At 40.6% G+C, this 20,624-nt stretch overlaps 1 protein-coding gene across 1 annotated transcript; it reads left to right on the forward strand.

Annotated features, from left to right (window-relative positions):
- The first annotated feature begins 1,262 nt into the window (after positions 1-1,262).
- On the forward strand, positions 1,263-18,615 carry LOC122684824 (plasminogen activator inhibitor 2-like). Its single transcript, XM_043889245.1, has 8 exons — positions 1,263-1,347; positions 5,431-5,610; positions 9,764-9,883; positions 12,009-12,137; positions 12,778-12,895; positions 15,905-16,047; positions 16,722-16,886; positions 17,426-18,615. Exons 2-8 carry the CDS (start codon positions 5,440-5,442, stop codon positions 17,828-17,830), a joined length of 1,251 nt encoding a protein of 416 aa, XP_043745180.1. The 5' UTR covers positions 1,263-1,347; positions 5,431-5,439; the 3' UTR covers positions 17,831-18,615.
- Positions 18,616-20,624: the final 2,009 nt, after the last annotated feature.

The following is a 20,624-nucleotide window of genomic DNA, read 5'->3' on the forward strand; positions in this document are numbered from 1 at the left end:
TTCAGACCTAGTGATTAGACTTGTGGTTGCCAAGCAGGAGAGAGGAGAAGAAGAAGGATGGATTGGGATTTTGGCGCTGGTGGATGAAAACTATTGCATTTAGAATGGGTATAGAACCAGGTCTTACTGTATAGCACAGGGAAAGTATATACAATCTTCTAGAATAAGCCATAATGGTGTTTGTGTGTGCTCAGTCATGTCTGACTCTGGTTCCTCTGTCCATAGGATCTTCCAGGCAAGAATACTGGAGTAGAGTGCAATTTCCTACTTCAGGGGATCTTTCTGATCCAGGGATCTAATCTACCTCTATTAGTTTCCTGCATTGGCAGGAGGATTCTTCACCTCTAGTGACACCTGGGAAGCCCATGATAGCAGGATATTAAAAAAACAACAACTATATATATGTGTAAAACTGAGTCACTTCACTGTGCAGCAGAGGTTGGAAGAACATTTTAAAACAACTCTACTTTAATAAGGAAGCAAAGTGAGAAGAAAAACCATCTTCACAATGTGTTGCAAACACTTTTCAATAAGCTCTAACAATATGAACATTTTATTATTTTTTTTTTTCAATATGAACATTTTAAAACTCAGATTCTCTCTCATTATGCATATCTTTTATTTGTTTTTATCAGAATCCTTTGACTGTATAAAAAAATCTAGTGATTTTCAGAATCATGTTTTCAACATCACAAATTCCAATTAACAGCTTTAGTTTACCCACTTAAAAGTTAACTTCAAGTACCAGTGGATTTTCAGTTTAATTAAAGATAAGATTTATGTTCTAAAAAAGGGCAAATGAAATGTTCTTTGGGTGTGATTTGTGACAGATTAGGGTGGAACTCAGAATTATTTAGACAATGTAAGAGGGTTTAAAATAGAGAATACATAAGGAAGAAAAGTTTTTTTTTTTCCTGTTCCCAAAGAATTGTTTGGGGGCTGTCTAGATTCAAAAGAGAAAGGATTCCACTGCAAAAAGCTCCCAGGCCATTTTTGTCAAAAGATACAAGAGACATTGTAGAATTTCTTACTAAGAGAGCAAGTTAAAGAGGGGACTGTTGAAACTGGGGCTGACAGATTTTAGCTAATTTTAACAGGCCTGTGTAGGTATTGCTAAATTCTTAAGTTTCTGAATGATGTCATCTTCTTAAATGATGACTTAGCAAACAAGCATTTCTATTCTAATGATGTCTTTCTGAGTAAAATGTTGAATCACTCAAAGGACACAGATAGACAGAGACAAACATACCATGTGGGAGGGGCAGAGCTTTATAAAACCAGTCGTTGCCATGTCTGAACTCTAACAACGCTCGGAAGACCGTTTCCTGTCAAGCAGAGAAGAACCAGGTATTTCAGCCATTTCCATGTCTCTCTCTGTGAAATAGGGTTTTATTTTGCATACTGGTATTATTAACATAATGAAAATTAAACTGTGGGATGTTTTTAGAGGATGAGTAAAAATTTAATGGTGTTTTCTTGTTTAGATGCTTGTTTGAGAATATTTTGGTTCAAGATTTGAATTAAGTTATACATAATCTTAAATCTCAGAGATCAGCAAATGCCTATGTAACATTCACCAAACCCAAATGTACATTCTGGTTGTGATGTTAGTTTTACTGAATAGCTTAGAATGTGTGTATCCTTTACTAGTTTGTGTTTGGCACTGAATTTAATGAAAATAGCTAGACCAATTAAAATGTATTTTTTTAGCAACTGAAAGTAATTTATAAATTGTACATAAATATGATATGGACAAAAAGAAGACTCAGTTTTCATCTTAAACAACCAGAAATTAAGCAGAAAACTGAGTGGTTCAGTTCAATACCAGAATATACTTACTGAATTTAGTTTGATAATTGGTCAGTTTAGTTAAAGAGAAAGAACAGCCCAGTTAGTTGCTGGATCGACTGAAGTAATAGTTCAATAAATAATTTAATATCCAATAAACAAAAAATTATTCATTATGAAAGAAATCAAATACAGAAAAGTCTTTTAATTTTATGGGGGAAAACTTGGTAATTTGGAATGGGAAATTTCCTTGAAGTTGTTGTTTTCTCTGTGTCATTAATTTTTCTGGTCAATTTCAAAATATTTACACTGTGTTCCTGCAAAAAAATTCAATTAAAAATGCTGCAGCAAGCTCAAATCTAACTTCGATGCCAGTGAGCAGAGGGGGTGTGGCTGCAGGTCTGAGCTCTTTGTCACCTGTGCCAAGTTTCAGGGGCACATTTGACAACTTTTGTTGTTTTAGGAACCAACACAAGCATCGCAGAGACCAACCCCACACTTGCTTTTCATCTGCTTGTTCTTCTAAAGATGATAGTAGATGTTGGTTAGGAGTATAAATCTAGAGATTGTTGGAGTTGTGCACCTCACTCTAGTGTTAGGAAATTCACAACAGGTGTTTCCTGTTCTGAGAGATTCTGAAGTCACTCAGTGACTTCGGTTTTACATGGTCTTAGGTAGATCCCACTTAAATGTAGGGTGGACGTGTGGTAGAGTCAGAAGACACTGTGTACATATACATATATATATATAGAGAGAATATACATTCATAGATTTCTACAAATATAAACTTCTCAAACCTTATTTGAAAGGTCCGTAGGAACAGCACTAGAGCTGGAATTGAAAGCTAGTCTAGGCTTTGAAACCAGCTGTGCTATCGACATCTTCATATTCTCATTGGTATAACAAGAATTACTAGGTTTACCAGGCAAGTAATTATGCACGGTAAATAAAACAGTGAGGCTGAAGGCTCACTGAGGTTGAGGCTGACATAGACATCACACATTAATTTTTATGTTAAATGCAGTTAATTGCACCTATCTGAAAGATAAAAGTTAGACTATTTTTAAAACAAGTAAATACATCTGGGGTGATTTAATTCTGTCCTTACTTTTTAATTTTTTTAAAAAATAGTCACAGTCAACTGGAATTCTAACTTGGCATTAAAAGCCCTCACTTCTCATTTGTCTTGACAAATTTTGCTAGTGTCAAAGTGACTGACTATTTAGGTCATTATAAAGAATTAGATATAGGAGAGGCCTACATTAACTAATTAATTAATTAATTGGTCACATGATGCAGCTTGTGGGATCTTAGTTCCCCAGCCAGTGATTGAGCCCATGCCCTCAGCAATGAAAGTTCCGAGTCTTAACCACTGGACCACTAGGGAATTCTTAGGCTTAAGTTTATTTTTATAGCTCCAATTCTTTATTTTTTTGCACACAATAACATTTATGCTATTAATTCTCTGTTTTTAAAATGTTTTTGAGAGGAATAATTCATTATAAGGATGATTTTAAAATTGAGAAAGAAGAGGAAACAAATTTCTGAGTCACCCAGGTTAATCTAACCTCAGTGATGAAGCAAGAGAAAAAAAACAGTGATTTTTTTTTTGAAACTTAAGCCTTCTAGGAGTATTACAAACTGGCTTCCTTCCTCTTTTTATTTCCTCTTTCTAGCATTTCTCAATCCAGTAGCTGGCTGAAACTCTTATACGTAGTAGTTAAACATCAGTAGGTGAAGTATAAGTGACATTGGACAAAGTGGGGAATCCTGGGCTTGAATCCCTGCACCATTACATACAAACCCTGTGACCTTATATATGTCTCAGGGCATCAGGATGTAACCTGCAGAATAAAGATCAGAATATGTACCTCACACTGATCCTGTGAATATTACATGTTAAAGGAGATAAGAAGACATGAGAGAGTTTTGGGGACAAGTTTTATTTAATTTACTATTTTGTCTTGATAAAATACAATTGGGTGGTATCTCGCATGAGAAATTTTGATACAAATGGCAATCACTTTTTTCACAAGAAATGTTCGTGAACTGAGTGTTCACATGACAGCCGTGGACTAGGGAGATGTGAGCCTGGGAGGCCCCGCTAAGGGAGCCCAAGGCTGAAGAGAGCCTCCTCCAGGGTCTCCCCCAGCAGCTCCCCAGCCACCGTCCCCAGAAGGGTTCCTGTGGAATGATGAGTGTCAGCGTCGCTGGGTACATTTATAGATTTTGGTAATTGCAGGGTGTGTTTGAAGTCATTGTGAAAGTGTAAGATACAGTCTGTTGGCTAGAACCAGCAGGTACCCACCCACACCGGGTGTGTCCAAGCATTTGGCTGCATGCAAGTCTTAGGTCACGGAAGGTGTGTCTGTCATTTATCAGATGGTGGATGGGGTGTGTGTGTTCATGTGTGTGTGTGTGTGTGTGTGTGTGTATGTGCATGTGTATGTGTGTGTGTGAGTTCCATAAATCCAGGGCCATTCCTGCAGAGAGACCTGGAGTTGACTGTTCTGCTAGGGGTGGTGGTAGGAGGGGGGCCTTTCCAGCACCCCCAGTTGCTCAGCTCAGGGGGTGCTTTGGTAGAAAGGCTGTGGTGTGTGAGTGAGTCGAGGGGGTATAGGAATGGGAGATAGGGCAGTGTGAAATCCTCACTCTCAAAAGGTGAGTCTAAGCCACTTGTAGAAAGGAGTTTGGCCATCTCCACTGGGGCCAACAAGAGTGTGCGTGCATGTGGTATGCATTTGAATATGTGTGTGTTTTCCTCTAGTGTGTGTGATGGTGATGGTTTAGTCACTAATTCGTGTCCATGGATTCTTGTGACCCCATGGACTGTAGCCTGCCAGGCTCCTCTGTCCATGGGATTTCCCAGGCAAGAATACTGGAGTGGGTTGCCATTTCCTTCTCCAGGGGATCTTCCTGACCCAGGGATCAAATCTGGGTTTCCTGCACTGCAGGCGGTCTCCTGCATTTCAGGTGGATTCTTTACTGACTGAGCCACCAGGGGAGGCCCTAATGTGTGTATCTGTATGTCTGTATGTGTGATGTGTGTTTGTAGGTACAACACAGGGGTTGAGAGTATGACCCTGGAGGCCACCCACCCACCTGGCTTCAATTTCCAGTCCTGTCCCTTATAGTTGAGTGACATGGGTCACTTTTCTGATTCTCTTTGGGCAGTAATTTTTCCCCTTGTAAGCACAAGAATAGCAATGCCTTCCTCACAGGATTTGTGTGAGGATTAACTGGTTTAGAACAGGTGAAATGTTGAACACAGCATCTGTTGTACAGTTAAGAATTCAGTAAGGGCTATTTATTGTTATTGCTGTTATTATCATTATTATGAGGTGGAATGTCACCACGCATCCCAGGACGGTTCCCTCTATCTCAGGATCAGCTGTGTCATTTGCAGAATCCAGTGCAGAAGGGAGATGCAGGGAGGGCCCTTTGTATAAAATTATTAAGGGATTGCAAGGTTGTGACAGCAGCACACCGCACCGAGAGCGGAGCCTTCTGTGGCTGCGCCGCTGGCCCTGTTCAGTGAAGGGAGAGTAGAGAGGGGACCCCTGCCCTGTGCTACGCCACTGACATCACTCAAAACGTTGAGTCATCTTTTAGAGCTGTTGCTTTTCCTCGTTTTCCTTCCAGATTGAGACAATGGAAGAACTTTATGTGGCAAACACAATCTTTGCCCTCAATTTCTTCAAGTATCTGGCAAATACAAGCGCCGACACCCAGAATCTCTTCTTCTGTCCCTGGAGCATCTCCTCCACCATGGCCATGGTCTACCTGGGCGCCCGAGGCAATACTGCAGACCAGATAGCCCAAGTGAGTTTCTGTTAAAGTTCCCAATTGGGACTGAAGGATTCCTGGACTGAATTGTAGAACTGCTCTGATTATATGCTTGCAAGATCTGGACTATAACAGTCAGCTACTAGTGGGATCTTAGTTTCCCCACCAGGGATCGAACCCATGCCCTCAGCAATCATCACAAACCATTACAACACAAGTTACTTAGATTCAAATATATAAAAGAGTCAAACCACGAAAATCCTCAATGGTAGATGTAGTAGAAGGATTATCAGTTTTCTTATCCTGCAACGTTAGAAATAGTTAATAGTGACTATATCTGACATCTGAAAATGTTTATATTTTTCAAAGGATTTGTCTGCTTTATCTCTTACTGGTTTTAAGAGTGTCACTGATGGATGGGCAGTGGGACTGAAGCACCTTTCCCCAGGGTTCCTCTGGTTTCTGCTCTCTCGTCTCAGGCTCTTTCCATTTATGTGAAGAATTCCTAGTAGTGGTTTTAAGAGAGTGCCATGAAGAGAAAAAACTGTCCCAGAGCTCGGTCTGTGCACTCTGGGGGAGGCACCGAGGGCAACAGGACTTCGGGGAGCCTCAGCCAACATGCTCTGCCCCATGAGCTCATGTCAACAAAATGGGGCTGATGGGATGGCTGTCTTCAAAGCCCAGGTGGTCGGGGGGTCCAGCACTCTGGGGTCTTTCTGTCAGGGCCGCTGGCTTCCTTCCTTGGTGAACGGACACCAGCTCAGTCAGGAGACCCTTTCACTGGGTCAGGGACTGTGGAAATATGTTGACCTACTTCACTTGTACACAGCAGTCATCCTCTGGTATGAGTGTGGCGCTATTAAATTTCACACGGTCCTGTCTTCCCTGGGTCCATGAGCAGACGAGGTAATTATATCATTAAAGTTCTTTCCTGGTCCCATGTGTACAGACGTCAGTGCTGAGTGCTGGGCGTCCAAGCTCTGCCTCTCACAAGCGTGGCTGCTGTCCTCAGTCACACAGAGATTCCCGTGAGGATCGCACCTGAGTGTGCGAGTGCCGGGGGGTGGAGAGTCTTCCAGGTACACGGTCACCCACTTAAGGCGGGCCTCGTTTGGAGTGGCTCACACAGTGTTAGCCAATCTCACCACAGGAGGGAGAGGGCCAGGAGCTTCTCTCTCTGTTTGTGGCAGTTTGAACAGCAAGACTCACAACAAAGCCTAGTTGCTCAACTCTGATGCCAGCCACATCTTGCAAGACTCCTTCCCCTTTATTTCCTTTGCTTTGGAAAAAAAAATAAATAAAGGCAGCGAACTCTGTTATAAACTTTAGAAAACATCAAGGACTTCAATTTTTATTTGTATTTAGTTTTTGGCCATGCTATGTGGCATGTGGAATGTTAATTCCCATCCCGCTGCACTGAAAGCATGGAGTCTTAACCACTGGACGGCCAGGGAAGTCTTCATTTTTTAAATGTAAAGGAATCAGAAGAAATTTTTTTTTCTTTTTTTTTTTTGAGGACAGATGCCAAACAAAGTGCTCTAGGTGCTAAAGGGAAAATCTTGATTTTGCTACCAGAGGATAAGTAACTTATTGGTCACTCATGGTACAACACAGCTTTTCTGTGTTTCGAAAGTATTTTCTGCATGTGGGACAAGAATTTTATATATAATAGTTTTCTTGTAACTGTTACATGGGAAGATTTTAAAATTCAAAGGCAAATTGGCATAATTCTCTACCAAAAAAATAGAGGAGACGCTTTTTGGTTTGGACGTGGAAGCCTGGACTTTGGGGACAGACCTGCCTGTCTTTGGTTGGTGGTTTTGCCACTTACTAGGTGTGCAAATGAAGACATTTAAACGCTCTGAGCCTCAGCTTTCTTATTTTTTATAAGAACAACTTTGTTGAGATATAATTCACATTTCATAAAATTCACCCATTTAAAGTTTACAATTCAGTAGTTCTTAGTATATTCGCAAGAATTGTGCAGCCATCGCCACAGTCTGATTTTAGAGTATCTTCTTCCCCAAAGGAATTCTCTATGGTCTATGGCTATACCACCCTGAACCCTCCCAATCTTGGAAGCTAAGCAGGGTTGGGCCTGGTTAGTACTTGGATGGGAGCCATTCTGTACCCATAAACTATATTAATTTGATCATACATAACGTGGATTTTTAACCACATATTTTGTACAATAGTTGCAGACCTCCAGAACACCATTTGATAACTCAAAAGAGTCTAGTAGTAACTTTCTTATTTTTAAAATGTAAATGAAAATGTGTATTGGGCAAGATGAGTATGAAGAGTAGAGTTAATAGGAGAGGCATGTGCTGGAACTAATTGTTTTCATAACTGATACTTACAATGCCCCAGCCAGGCACCTTGCTGAGAATGTGTTATGAATTTATCCACAGAATACAAAGTCCTGTGAGGTAGGTGCTCTGATTACCGTATTCACTTTACAGATGAGAAAATCATTGCAGGAAGAGGCTGCCCACATTTGGGAACTGGCGTAGCTTGTAAGGCTGAAACGGTTGTAGTGGATAAAAGGAGCAAATAAAATAAATAGATAATCTCTTCCCTTGTGGCTCAGATGGTAAAGCGTCTGCCAACAATGAGGCAGATCTGGGTTCGATCCCTGGGTTGGGAAGATCCTCTGGAGAAGGAAATGGCAACCCACTCCAGTACTCTTACCTGGAAAATCCCATGGACGGAGGAGCCCAGTAAGCTACAGTCCATGGGGTCGCAAAGAGTCAGACACGACTGAGTGACTTCACTTCACTTACAGAGCACAGGCAACGTGAGATTTGCAGGAGTATTTTTACCCAGCTCTTATCTTTAGGATAAGGGCACAGAACGGCCGGGGCCAGGCCTGCTCTCTGGGCAGGGTGCCTGCCTCAGCCTGGCTCAGGACCATGACACACACCCCATACCTGCAAGGACTCTTGCCATGACTTGAGTGGGCTTCAGTGCTGCCCAGAGACCCCAACTTATGGGCCAGCTTCCTTAAAAGGTAGGACAACCAGAGAAGCTCTTACAGAAGGCAGTCCTCCCTTTTACAGTGGCAGTCAGACTGCTTTTCAGAGGGTATTAGGTAGGAACTTATAATATATGATCTGAAGAGCAGAGAAAGACCCCAGAAATCCTAACACCTCTTCTTCCAGCCTAGAAATCCACCATCTGCTGGGCAAGGCTGCCTTCCCTCCCTTGGCAGTCTCCACCATCAATGCTTTACCAATAAGTTCCTCCCTGCCTGGGGCCCCATGGCACTGGGACCCAAAGGATGCTGGAGGTGGGGGTGGGTGGGTGGCAGGGCCAGTCGGAGGAGTCTATTGTACTGGGGGAGGGGGCTTGAGGCAACTTCCAGGGCCAGTCTGCACCTGCCAGTTTCACTGTTAGCTGGATCTGCCACTTACAACATAAAGAAATTCACATAGGGACTTCTTGATGGTCCAGTGGCTAAGACTCTGTGTTCCTAATGCAAGGGAACCTCGATCTGATCCCTGGTCGGGGAACATGTGGAAACTAAAGATCCTGCATGCTGCAACTAAAGATGCTGCCTGCCTCAACTAAGACCGTGGGCAGCTAAATAAATACATAAATGAAAACAAATATTTTAAAAAAGGAATTCATATTGCCATCTGACCCCTGCCATCTTCCCCCAACATGGACAGAAGTGAGATTTCTTTATGTGTAAATAACGTATGTGCAAATGTTTTAGGTGATCCTTGGTAATACTGAGCACCCTGTTTTTTTGCTTAAACTAGCTGTGGCTGCTAATTTTTAACAGTCTAGAAGGGTATAATGTGTAAGGCCACTGAACAGAGAGATACAAAGTCAGGAGTTAACCTTATTACTTCCTTCAAAATACTGGGATATTTTCAAGGAAGTTTATGAGTTGGGTGATAATTTAGATAACTTAATTAAAAGGCTATAAATCATCTCATTATAATTTTTTTTTGTCAAAATGGCCAGTATGTGACTTAGTATAAAATAACTCATGCTAATCCCCATGAAGGGAATTTCACTGACTGACACATATTATGTTTGAAGAGCATCTATGCTTGTTGCCCAGACACAAAGGCAGGGAACTTGACATAGGAGGTCAAGAGGTACCTTTGACAGCTGTTGGTTTAAAAGCTAAATAAAGCAGCAAAAAAATGTACCCAATTTTCTCTAATTCCAATTGTAGGTGCTTCAGTTTAACCAAGTTGGAGTCCACAGAGGCACCCCAGTGAGCCCAAGGAGCCTCACAAGTTGTGATTTCTCACAGCAGATCCAGAGGGGCACCTATCCTGATGCTATTTTGCAGGTATCTGACTCATCCATTCCTACTTCTTTTGTATTTTGTTTCCAGAAACTTCTTGTGTTAAAGTCACAATATTAGGGAAGGAACCTAGTACAACTTCCACCATTCATAGGAAGAAAACCAAGACTCACAGTCCTTGAGTAAATATCTTACGGTCACTCTGATAAGGAAGGGTAGAGCTGGGGTAGAATCCATGCTTTATGACTTCCAGGTCAAGACTGTAAATTCTGTCACATCACTCTGCCATTAGTTTGGTATGCATAATTTATCCTCAAGCCATGGTAGAGACTCCTATAATACACATGTGTGAATGCAGATTTCCAGAGTAAGGGGTGACAAGTAATTGAGGAATGGAGATGGCCAGGCCTGGTGACTTCAGGAGAGGTCAATGACCTTTGTGTATCCTTTATCTCCTCTCTCCCTGTCTATCTAGGGCTTCCCCAACGGCTCAGTGGTAAAGAATCTGCCTGCAATGCAGGAGACGCAGGTTCAAACCCTGGATAAGATGATTCCCTGGAGCAGGAAATGGCAACCCACTCCAGTATTCTTGCCTGAAACATCCCATGGACGGAGGAGCTTGTCAGGCTACAGTCCAGAGAGTCACAAAGAGCTGGGCACAACTGAGCGACTGACACGAGCACACATCTATCTACTTTACTCTGTCGTCATTACGGTCACCACCTGCTGTCTGTCATCTGTCATCTGTCATCTGTCATCTCTATCATCTATCATCTCTATCATCTATCATCTCTATCATCTATCATCTATCTATCATCTATCATCTATCTATCATCTATCTATCTATCTATCATCTCTATCTATCTACTTACTGTCGTCATTATGATCATCACCTACTATCTGTCTATCATCTATCATCTCTATCTATCTATCATCTATCTATCTATCTATCATCTATCATCTATCTATCTATCTATCATCTATCTATCTATCATCTATCTATCATCTATCTATCTATCTGTCATCTATCATCTATCATCTATCTATCTGTCATCTATCTATCTATCTATCTATCATCTATCATCTATCATCTCTATCTATCTATCATCTATCTATCTATCATCTATCTATCATCTATCATCTATCTATCTATCTATCTAACTATCTATCATCTATCTATCTATCTGTCATCTATCTATCCATCTATCTGTCATCTATCTATCTATCTATCTTCCTTCTTTCTCCCTATCTATTGATCTATCATCATCATCATTAGCAATAGAACACCACCAATCTATCTACCTATTTATCATCATTATCATGATTATCATCTACTCTCTATCTATCTACCACCCGTTCATCTAATCAGTCTCAGGTTAATATCTTTTCCCAGTACTCCACTTCCTTAAACACCATTCAGCTGCATTATAAGAGCCTGGTGTAGATGGGCTCCTATTGGTAAATAGCTTCCACAATCACGCCCTGATTTAGGTCCTCTCACAGGTTCCTTCCTAGGAACGCTGATGCTCCATCTGTCTGTCACTCAGGGGATTACAGATTCAAGATGGTGAGAGGGCCTCTTCAAAAGGCGATTCTGCCAGGCCTGAGTGGACAGCTGATGGTCCATCTTCAGGGCTCTGACCTCAGCTTCACCCAGGCACTCCTGTGACTAAGCCCCGTGTCTGTCATCATGCTCACAAACTTCAGGTTGGGGATTGGAATTCCCCTTGATTTTATGTTTTCTAAACTCCAGATTCCATTGCACACACTATTCCTTAATTATGCCAAGGGACTTGTAGAAGTTATATAAACTTTTAAAAGAACATTTCTAAGGTAACATTTTAATATAATAAAAATTTCTTAGAGACTTTATAGCTTAGGTAAATATCAAAGGAGCCTGACTTTTTCTAGGATCTCAGTTCTGTTACAATTAAATCCAATCCTATGGGCACAGAAAAATCTGAAACAAGTCAAAAATTATCTGATACATTTTAATGTACTATATCCATATCAACATTATTTCCTGAGTTACCTCTAAAGTGCCAGAAAAAAAGGTTTATTGTAATACAGCATTGTATTGATATCTTAGAAAAAAAAATACTATTGCTTAAGAAATACCTTGTTTAGAAGTCCTGAGTTATATAAAATGAATCTCTTCTTTCCTTTTAAGGCACAAGCTGCAGGGATAATCCATTCATCCTTCCGTTCACTCAGCAACGCCATCAATGTGTCCATGGGGGAGTATTTATTGGAAAGTGCAAATAAACTGTTTGGAGAGAAATCTGCAAGATTCAAGGAAGTGGGTGAAACCTGTGATCTAAATGGCAGGGTCCCAAACTTGCAAGGAGGTCACTTTCAAAGCTGTTTTCTCTGATTCATTCCCAGAGGGTCAGAGTTCCACTCAGGCTCGCTAAGGCTCCCCAAAGCCATGGGACACAATCCAACACAGCCATGCTTATGCTCCCTCTGTGGGTGCTTCCTATTTCTACTGTAAAAACTCCATATGTAAAGTCACAAGAAGGTGTGCACAGGTGTGCCCAGAACCGCCGACCCCACGCCCAGCCTCTCTCTCTGCACTCAGTGTTCATCGTGCAAAGTGTGTAGGAGAACAAAGGCAGTCGGGACTGGACTGGGGAGGGGGAGGTCAAGAGAGCACATAATCAGCCCCCAGCCAACCTCCCCTTACCCTGCTTCAGGCTCCCCAGTCTTGACAGGAAACCTGTAATTTACAAATACACCACAGGTGGTTGGATATCCTGGAGGAGAGCATGACAGCCTACTCCAGTATTCTTGGCTGGAGATTCCCATGGACAGAGGAGACTGGCGGGCTATAGTCCATGAGGTCACAAAGAGTCAGACACAATGGAGCAGCTAACACTTTCACTTTCACTCGTTGGGCATATTTTAAGTAATCTTGTCATTATTTTTTCGCTTTAAAGGAATACATGCAACTGTCCAAGAAATATTACTCTACAGAACCTCAGGCGGTCGACTTCCTAGAATGTGCAGAAGATGCCAGAAAAAAGATTAATTCCTGGGTCAAGACTCAAACCAAAGGTAAAACCAAAGAAATAGCTTCTGCTCTTCTTTCCACATAGAAAACTCTGATGTGTGTTTTGTGTTTTTTTTGATCTTGAACTTAGCTCTTACTCCTAACCTTAGTTATTTTGGCTAATGTAACCTGATTCTTGTTGAGCTTTGTGGTGTTTGAAGTGAGAAACAAATAATCAAGGTCTACTAATAGAAGATATATATTCAGTACTTCAATAATCTGGTTTGGATTATTACCGAATAGAGTGTAAGAAGAGGCAGATATTTTCTAATTTAGGAAATATCAGTGTTGAAATAATTGTGACTTTATGTTCACTGCAAACAAAAGCAAAAATAAAAGGAACAATATTCAACTGAGTAATTGGTGTGAGAAAACGGGCAATGGAAAAAGGAGGGATCATACAATTTTAGCTCTTTCTTCTATTTCACCATCCAGAGTCAGTATGTTGTCCAGTTCTTTCAGTCCCTTCTTTATCGCCCATTAATCGTCTAAGCTACTTCTACCTTTGTTATGCATGTCCTCAGTTCTTAACTGACTCATCCAAGATCCCACTCTCTGTTCATGGTGCAGCTGGGGTTTCCTCTTCTTCTGAGCCTTAGTCTAATTCTGGAATTCTTCAAATTAATGTTTAAAGAGTTTGATACCTTAATGCAGAAAACATGTTTTCACTTATCTTCTATGCTTATTTATTTGCTTTTAAATACATTTTTATTTGGCTGTGTTGGGTCGCAGTTGTGGCATGTGAAATCTAGTTCCCAGACCGGGGATTGAACCTGGGCCCCCCCAGCATTGGCAGCATGGAATCTGAGCCACTGGACTACTTGGGAAGTCCCTGCCTCCTGTGTTTAAAACATTATTTCAAACCATAGTATGCTATCCTGATTTCTTAGCTACCATAATAGAAAAAGCACTTGTATTAAGTTCTGTAGAATTGAAAAAAGAATTATTGTTTCTCTATAAACAACTGGCCTACTTTAGTTCTTCATTTCTAGATTTTTAAATTACTGCTCTGAAAGATTCATGCACCACTGACAAAAAGGAAGCAGAGAAAGTGAAGATTTAACAAAAATGAAAGTCAAAGCAGATTGCAAAATCAAAGAGATGCATGAAAGCTTTGCTTTTTTGAGAACAGCAAGAATTTCTCTTCTTTTTAAGCGTTTGTGGTGAATGGCTATAAATCAATCAGTGAAACTGCAAAAATGCCAAATAGTCATTTAGACTGATTGTTTTACCAATTTTTATAGTAATTTGAGAAAAATTTCTTTTTTCCTTGTTATGATCAAATATTATGTGTCACAAAGTTAAATAAAGTCTCAGTAGATATCCAAGTAGTAACCAGGAGTTTTAATTACTAGGGGTTATACTGAATGAAGATATTGAATAACTATACTGAAACTGGTCAGACTATAGTGAGGTTTTTGCTTGAGTCTTGTATGTGTCAGCAGAAATGGAAGATGGTGGAATTCTGACCAGCTCTCAAGCATTGTGACCTTGGAAAGATTACTAATATCTCATTATGGTGTCCGTTTGTGTTGTTGTTCAGTTGCTAAGTCATGTCCAACTCTTTGCCACCCCATGAACTGCAGCAAGCCAGGCTTTCCTGTCCTTCACTATCTCCTGCAGTTTACTTAAACTCATGTCCATTGAGTCAGTGATGCCATCGAACCATCTCATCCTCTGTTGCTGCCTTCTCCTCTTGCTCTCAATCTTTCCAGCATCAGGATCTTTTCCAATGAGTTGACCCTTCCCAGCAGGTGGCCAAAGTATTGGCATTTCAGCTTCAGCATCAGTCCTTCCAATGAATATTCAAGGTTGATTTCCTATTTGTGTAAAATGACACTAATAATACTCCCTTACTAGAATGGTTGTGAGGATTAAATAAAATAGTGTGCTTGAAATATTGCAGAGCTGGTATTCACTATAAAAGGACTGTTTCTTAAACCAACTTTAAAAAAAATCACACTCAGATATTATCACTTCTGGGAACTTTCTTGGACTCAGTCATTCACTCCCTTCTCTGTGTTGTTGCAGTTTTCTGCATTATTCAGCTCTCTAATAGGACTCACTTCACTTTCTTTCCTGAATGATTTAGAATGTCTCTTCCAATATTCTAAGCCCGCCCTGCCCCCAGGACAATTTTTCCTTTATTACTTCATGAATCTGTGCTATTCCTGATGTAGGTGTAGCACAACTTCCAAAACACTGTTTTTGGATGAATCAGTGAGTTAGACCTATGGGCTGTCTAGACCAGATCTAGAAGGAGGCCTCCTGACGTACTGAGGAAATGTGCTATTGAATACCTTGTTAGTGTCAGTCGATCAGTCGTGTCCGACTCTTTGCGATCCCATGGACTGTAGCCCGCCAGGGTCCTCTGCCCGTGAAATTCTCTAGGCAAGACTACTGGAGTGGGTTGCCATTCTCTTCTCCAAGGGATCTTCACCACGCAGGGACTGAAGTCAGGTCTTCTGCATTGCCGGCAGATACTTTACCATCTGAGCCACCAGTGAAGCCCATTATACTCCTTGAGTCTCTTTTTCACTCCCATCTGAATGAACTAACTTCATATAAGTATAAAACTTTGAGAAAACAGTATAAAAGGAATTAAAAAATTTCTGGGACTTCTCTGGTGGTCCAGGGGTTAAGACTCTGTGATCTCAAAGCAAATGATACAGGTTCAGTTCCTGGTCAGAGGAATAAGATCCCGCATGCAGCACAAAGGAAAAAAAATTAAAAGAAACTTAAAATTTTTTTTTCCAAGTCTGATAGCAATTCTAAATCTTAATTACATTACTTCTTCATTTGCTCTTGAATTTTGCAAACCTGCAAAATTTGGTCTGAGTTTTACTTATGTTTTAAATAAATTAAGAGAAAAATTTGAATGTGAATATTAACATCTCTGCAGAGTTCGATAAATGTGGATGCTAAGCTTGATGGTGACTCAAAAGGTTCAAGAAATCATAATGACTTCATAATTGTTAATCATGAAACATAAACATATATTATATTTTCTGTAGGCAAAATCCCAAACTTGTTACCTGAAGGTTCTGTTGATGCAGACACCAAGATGGTCCTGGTGAATGCTGTCTACTTCAAAGGAAAATGGAAGACTCCATTTCAGAAGAAACTAAAGGGGTTTTATCCTTTCCGTGTGAACTCGGTATGAGACAATGACAACAAAACAGATTTTCTTAACATATATTTTAGGGTCTTTGACAAAATAGAGAAAGAAAAATTGGGACCACTTATTGATACCCATACATGGTTTGCTATTAATAGTTATATACACACTGGGTAGTTGATTGACTCTTTCATGTTACTGAATGGCACTTAGTAATTTTCTGAGAGGTCATATGAGTAATGGTAAGGACCATGGGCTTTATAATTACACAATCTTGGACTCATATGTAGGCTGTACCAACTAAGATGTTACTTGTGGTTCATGCACTCCTTTTTTTGATCTGTGAAACTGGGATGATAACATCCAACTCAAAATGTTGTTGTAAGGATTCAATGAGATTTTGCAGAGTTCTTGACCCCTAGTAGGTACAGAACAAATGTTTTATTATTTAATTATAATTGTCCATCTTATTGCTAATGGGTATAATCTTGAAAAAACAAAATAGATCAGAGTCACTGTGAGAGTATACAAATAATAAATTTTTATTTTTTAAATATATTTTGATGTTTTTAAACAAATTTCAAAACAAATTTTTGATTAAAAAAGATCTGTTTCTTTAGCATGAAAGCAGAACCCTTTCTCTTTCATGTCTGATTGTAAATCTTTTGACATCTTACTACCAACTTTCATATTTTACTTTTTAATTACTTTAGACTCAGTGCAAATCAGTAGAGATGATGTTCCTGCATGAAAAGCTAAACATTGGATACATAGCAGACCTGAAGGTCCAGATTCTAGAACTCCCATATGCTGGAGAGGTCAGTATGTTCCTGCTGCTTCCAGATGGAATTGCTGAATCCTCTACAGGCTTGGAGTTGGTAAGAATTCCAACTTCCGTTGTTTTAAACTTCTGGGGCTAAACTCGCCTTTGTGCATGTCTGCTGTTCTGGCTGCTGTTTAGTTGCTCAGTCATGTCCGACTCTTTGAGACCCCTGGACTGTAGCCCGCCACACTCCTCTGTCCATGGGGCTTCCCAGGCAAGATTACTAGAGCAGGTTGTCATCTCCTTCTCCAGGGGGTCTTCCTGACCCAAGGGTCAAACCCACGTCTCCTGCATTGGCAGGTGGATATGTTATCACTGAGTCACCTGGGAAGCCCTTGCACATGCCTACATCTGAGGACACGGCGTCAGTTTGAATATGTGAACTTGTTTGAGATGAACTGTGCCAGGTTTCCCAGTCATTCAGAAGCCTTAAACACGTCTCATATATGCTATCTTCTTGCAAAATTTTTACCGAACTATTAAATTTTAATATCACCTACTTTACTTTAATATAGTAAAGTCATTGGTTGTCATCATTAGAGGTTGTTGTCCTTCTCTGCTAGCACTCAGTGGTTTTATCTTTTGGATTCGTAGCTGGAGAGAGAAATCACCCATGACAAACTCAGCAAGTGGCTCAGCGAGGACACCATGGGTGAGGATGACGTGGAGGTGTACATCCCCAAGTTCAGACTGGAAGAGCATTATGGACTCAAGACCATTCTCACGAGCATGGGCATGGGTGATGCCTTCAGCCAAGGCCAAGCCAATTTCTCAGGCATGTCAGAAAAGAATGACCTGTTTCTGTCTGAAGTGTTCCATCAAGCTTCTGTGGACGTGAATGAGGAGGGCACTGAGGCTGCTGCCGGCACTGGGGCCATTGTAACAGGGAGAACAGGCCATGGAGGCCCACAGTTCGTGGCAGACCATCCTTTCCTCTTCCTTATCGTGCACAAGATAACCAATAGCATTCTCTTTTGGGGCAGATTTGCATCACCCTAAATTGAAAGTTTCCGTTTCTACACAGGAATTTGTAATATGAGGTATAAGCCTCAGGATTTCTGCAAATGCCAAAACTTTAGAGACCTCTGCATGTTTCTGCCTTTCTGAACTTTTATTACATGCTAACTAGAAACACAGACATAGTGTGACTGTCAATCATAACATTACCCTCCCCATTAATCATTTGGCCTCCTAAAATGGGATGATATCTCATTTAGCTCTTTCTTACTCTCAGTTTATTTTATAGCATTAACTTCTACTGTATTATTTATTGTTTTATATATATTTTTTAATTATGGTCACTGTCTACTGGAGCTGATACGTTTACAGAAGCCAGTCATCACTTATTTTTCTTTCTCAGGAAATATATGTATTTATGGGCTTCCCTGGCGGCTCAGAGGGTGAAGAATCCACCTGCAATGCAGGATACCTGAGTTCGATCCCTGGGTCGGGAAGATCCCCTGGAGAAGGGAATGGCTACCCACTTCAGTATTCTTGCCTGGAGAATTCCATGGACAGAGGAGCCTGGCAGGCTACAGTCCATGGGGTTGCAAAAAGTGAGACATGACTTAGTGACTAAGCATGCAGGCATATGTATTTGTTCTTAAAATGAGGGATAAGTAGGTGGCCTTCCATGTCCTTTTGTAATAGAAACCTAGAAGAAAGCATTGAACAACAGGGAAATATATATTGTATGCATTTCTAGCATTATGTATCCCATACATGTGGCTGTAACTTATGTAAGGTGGCAAAAATATAGAAAATAAATCTATTTTCACAAACCATTTGTTTGTTTACATTCTATTAGGTCTTTAGATTATAAGATCTGGTTATCTTGTTTCTCAGAAATCAGGCATCACAGCTTGTTTGTGAGAATCAAGTAAATAGAATAAAGGAGCCAAGGGAACAACCTACTGCTTTGCAAGGGGCCCCAGTGTTGGGGGTGGAATGGAGCTGTGTGAAAAATTGATTAGAACTGCCTTCTCACAGCAGCAAAAAGTATAGCAGTATATCCAAAAGGATAGTATGGGTCAGAGTCCTTTGGGGACCCCTGTGTTCAAATCAGGACATCAGGCATAAACACTGAGTCTAGTGGTGCAGACATAGCATCAAGGTCAATTCACTGAGTCCACTGAGAGAGAGAGTTCAGAGGGGTAGAGGAGAGCTGGGCACAAAGGTTGAAGGAAAACATAAGCTGACTTCTTTTAAGCGTGTTTGCTTTGAATAGCACTGAATACTTTTGAGTGGATCAGCAGCACAGAAAAACATAATTTAAGTCCTGAGAAATAAGGAAGATCTGAGGTTTACGGAGTTTGACCTGGCTGCAGAAGCGTGGCTGGATCCTGAAAATGCATTTCAGGCACTGCTGTCTTTATGATGAAATCCAGGGATGGGTGACCCACTGGAGCATCGTGGCTAAAGAGGTAGCCTTATGACCTTGACTTAACTGCACCCAAACCCCAATTCGAACACTTAGGAGTCCTCTAACCACAAGCTGGGAAGGATGCTTCTTCCTGCTTCAGTTTTCTTCCAGTGTAAACTAGAGAAAACAGTGCTTTTCTCATAAGGTTGTTCTGATGATGGAATGAATCCATACCTAATAAGAAATTAAATGAATGCTTGGCACATACAGTACTTAATAAATACTAGTGAGTATAATTATTTTCTTAGTCAGCAATAAAACTGTCTCATTGTCAGCTGGTCAAGCATAGAGTCCCCAAAAATTATTCAGCTAATTCTTTAAGGCTTGAATTGTGATTTATTTCCTCTAAATCAGACATTCTTAAAAATTAGAGGTTCTTCCTTGCTTTCTCCTACTTACTTTTAGATTCATTTAAAAAATGTATTTTACCAATTCATTCAGCAAGGTGACAAATAGTAACTTTCTGATCATTGTGAGGTTGTGAGTCTTAAGATATATATCACCATCATTGCTGAATTAGAGCATGAGCGTAGAATTCTAGGTTCAAAGTGTTCTTTACACTTTGTTGTTATTCAGTTGCTAAGTTGTGTCTGACTCTTTGTGACCCCATGGACTGCAGGATGCCAGGCCTCCCTGCCCTTCACTATCTCCCAGAGTTTGCTCAAATGCAAGTCCATTGAGTCAGTGATGCCATCCAACCATCTCATCCTCTGTCGTCCCCTTCTCCTCCTGCCTTCAATCTTTCCCAGCATCAGAGACTTTTCTAATGAGTTGGCTCTTCCATCATGTGGTCAAAGTATTGGAGCTTCAGCTTTACAATCAGTCCTTCCAATGAATATTCAGGGTTGATTTCCCTTAGGATTGACTGGTTTGATCTCCTTGCTGTCCAAGGGACTCTCAAAAGTCTTCTCCAGCTCCACAATTCAAAAGCATCAATTCTTCAGTGCTCAGCCTTCTTTATGATCCAACTCTCACATCCATACCTGACTATTGGAAAAACCCTAACTTTGACTGTAGGGACTTTTGTGGGCAAAGTGATGTCTCTGTAGTTTTGCTTCTTATAGTTTAAATTATTAAAATTCAATAATTTTATTTTTGTTTTTGATGCTGTTCTTGATATTTCATTGCATTAGGAGTCCTTTTAAATAGTTTTCAAAATATAGCTTATTCATCAGGAGATGTTTTCCATTTGGAAACCCGTGTCTTGGTTTAGTTCTGGGAAACTCTTAGCCACCACTATGGCCTGAATATTTGTTATCCTCATTCCAACACAGATGTTGAAACCATAATCCCTGATGTAATGTAGTTTGTAGGCTGGGTCTTTGGGGATAATTGGGATTAAAATTGGTCATGAGGGGGTCCGGGTGGGCT

Source organism: Cervus elaphus, chromosome 27, assembly GCF_910594005.1.
Source record: "Cervus elaphus chromosome 27, mCerEla1.1, whole genome shotgun sequence".
Classification (NCBI taxonomy): Eukaryota; Metazoa; Chordata; class Mammalia; order Artiodactyla; family Cervidae; genus Cervus; species Cervus elaphus.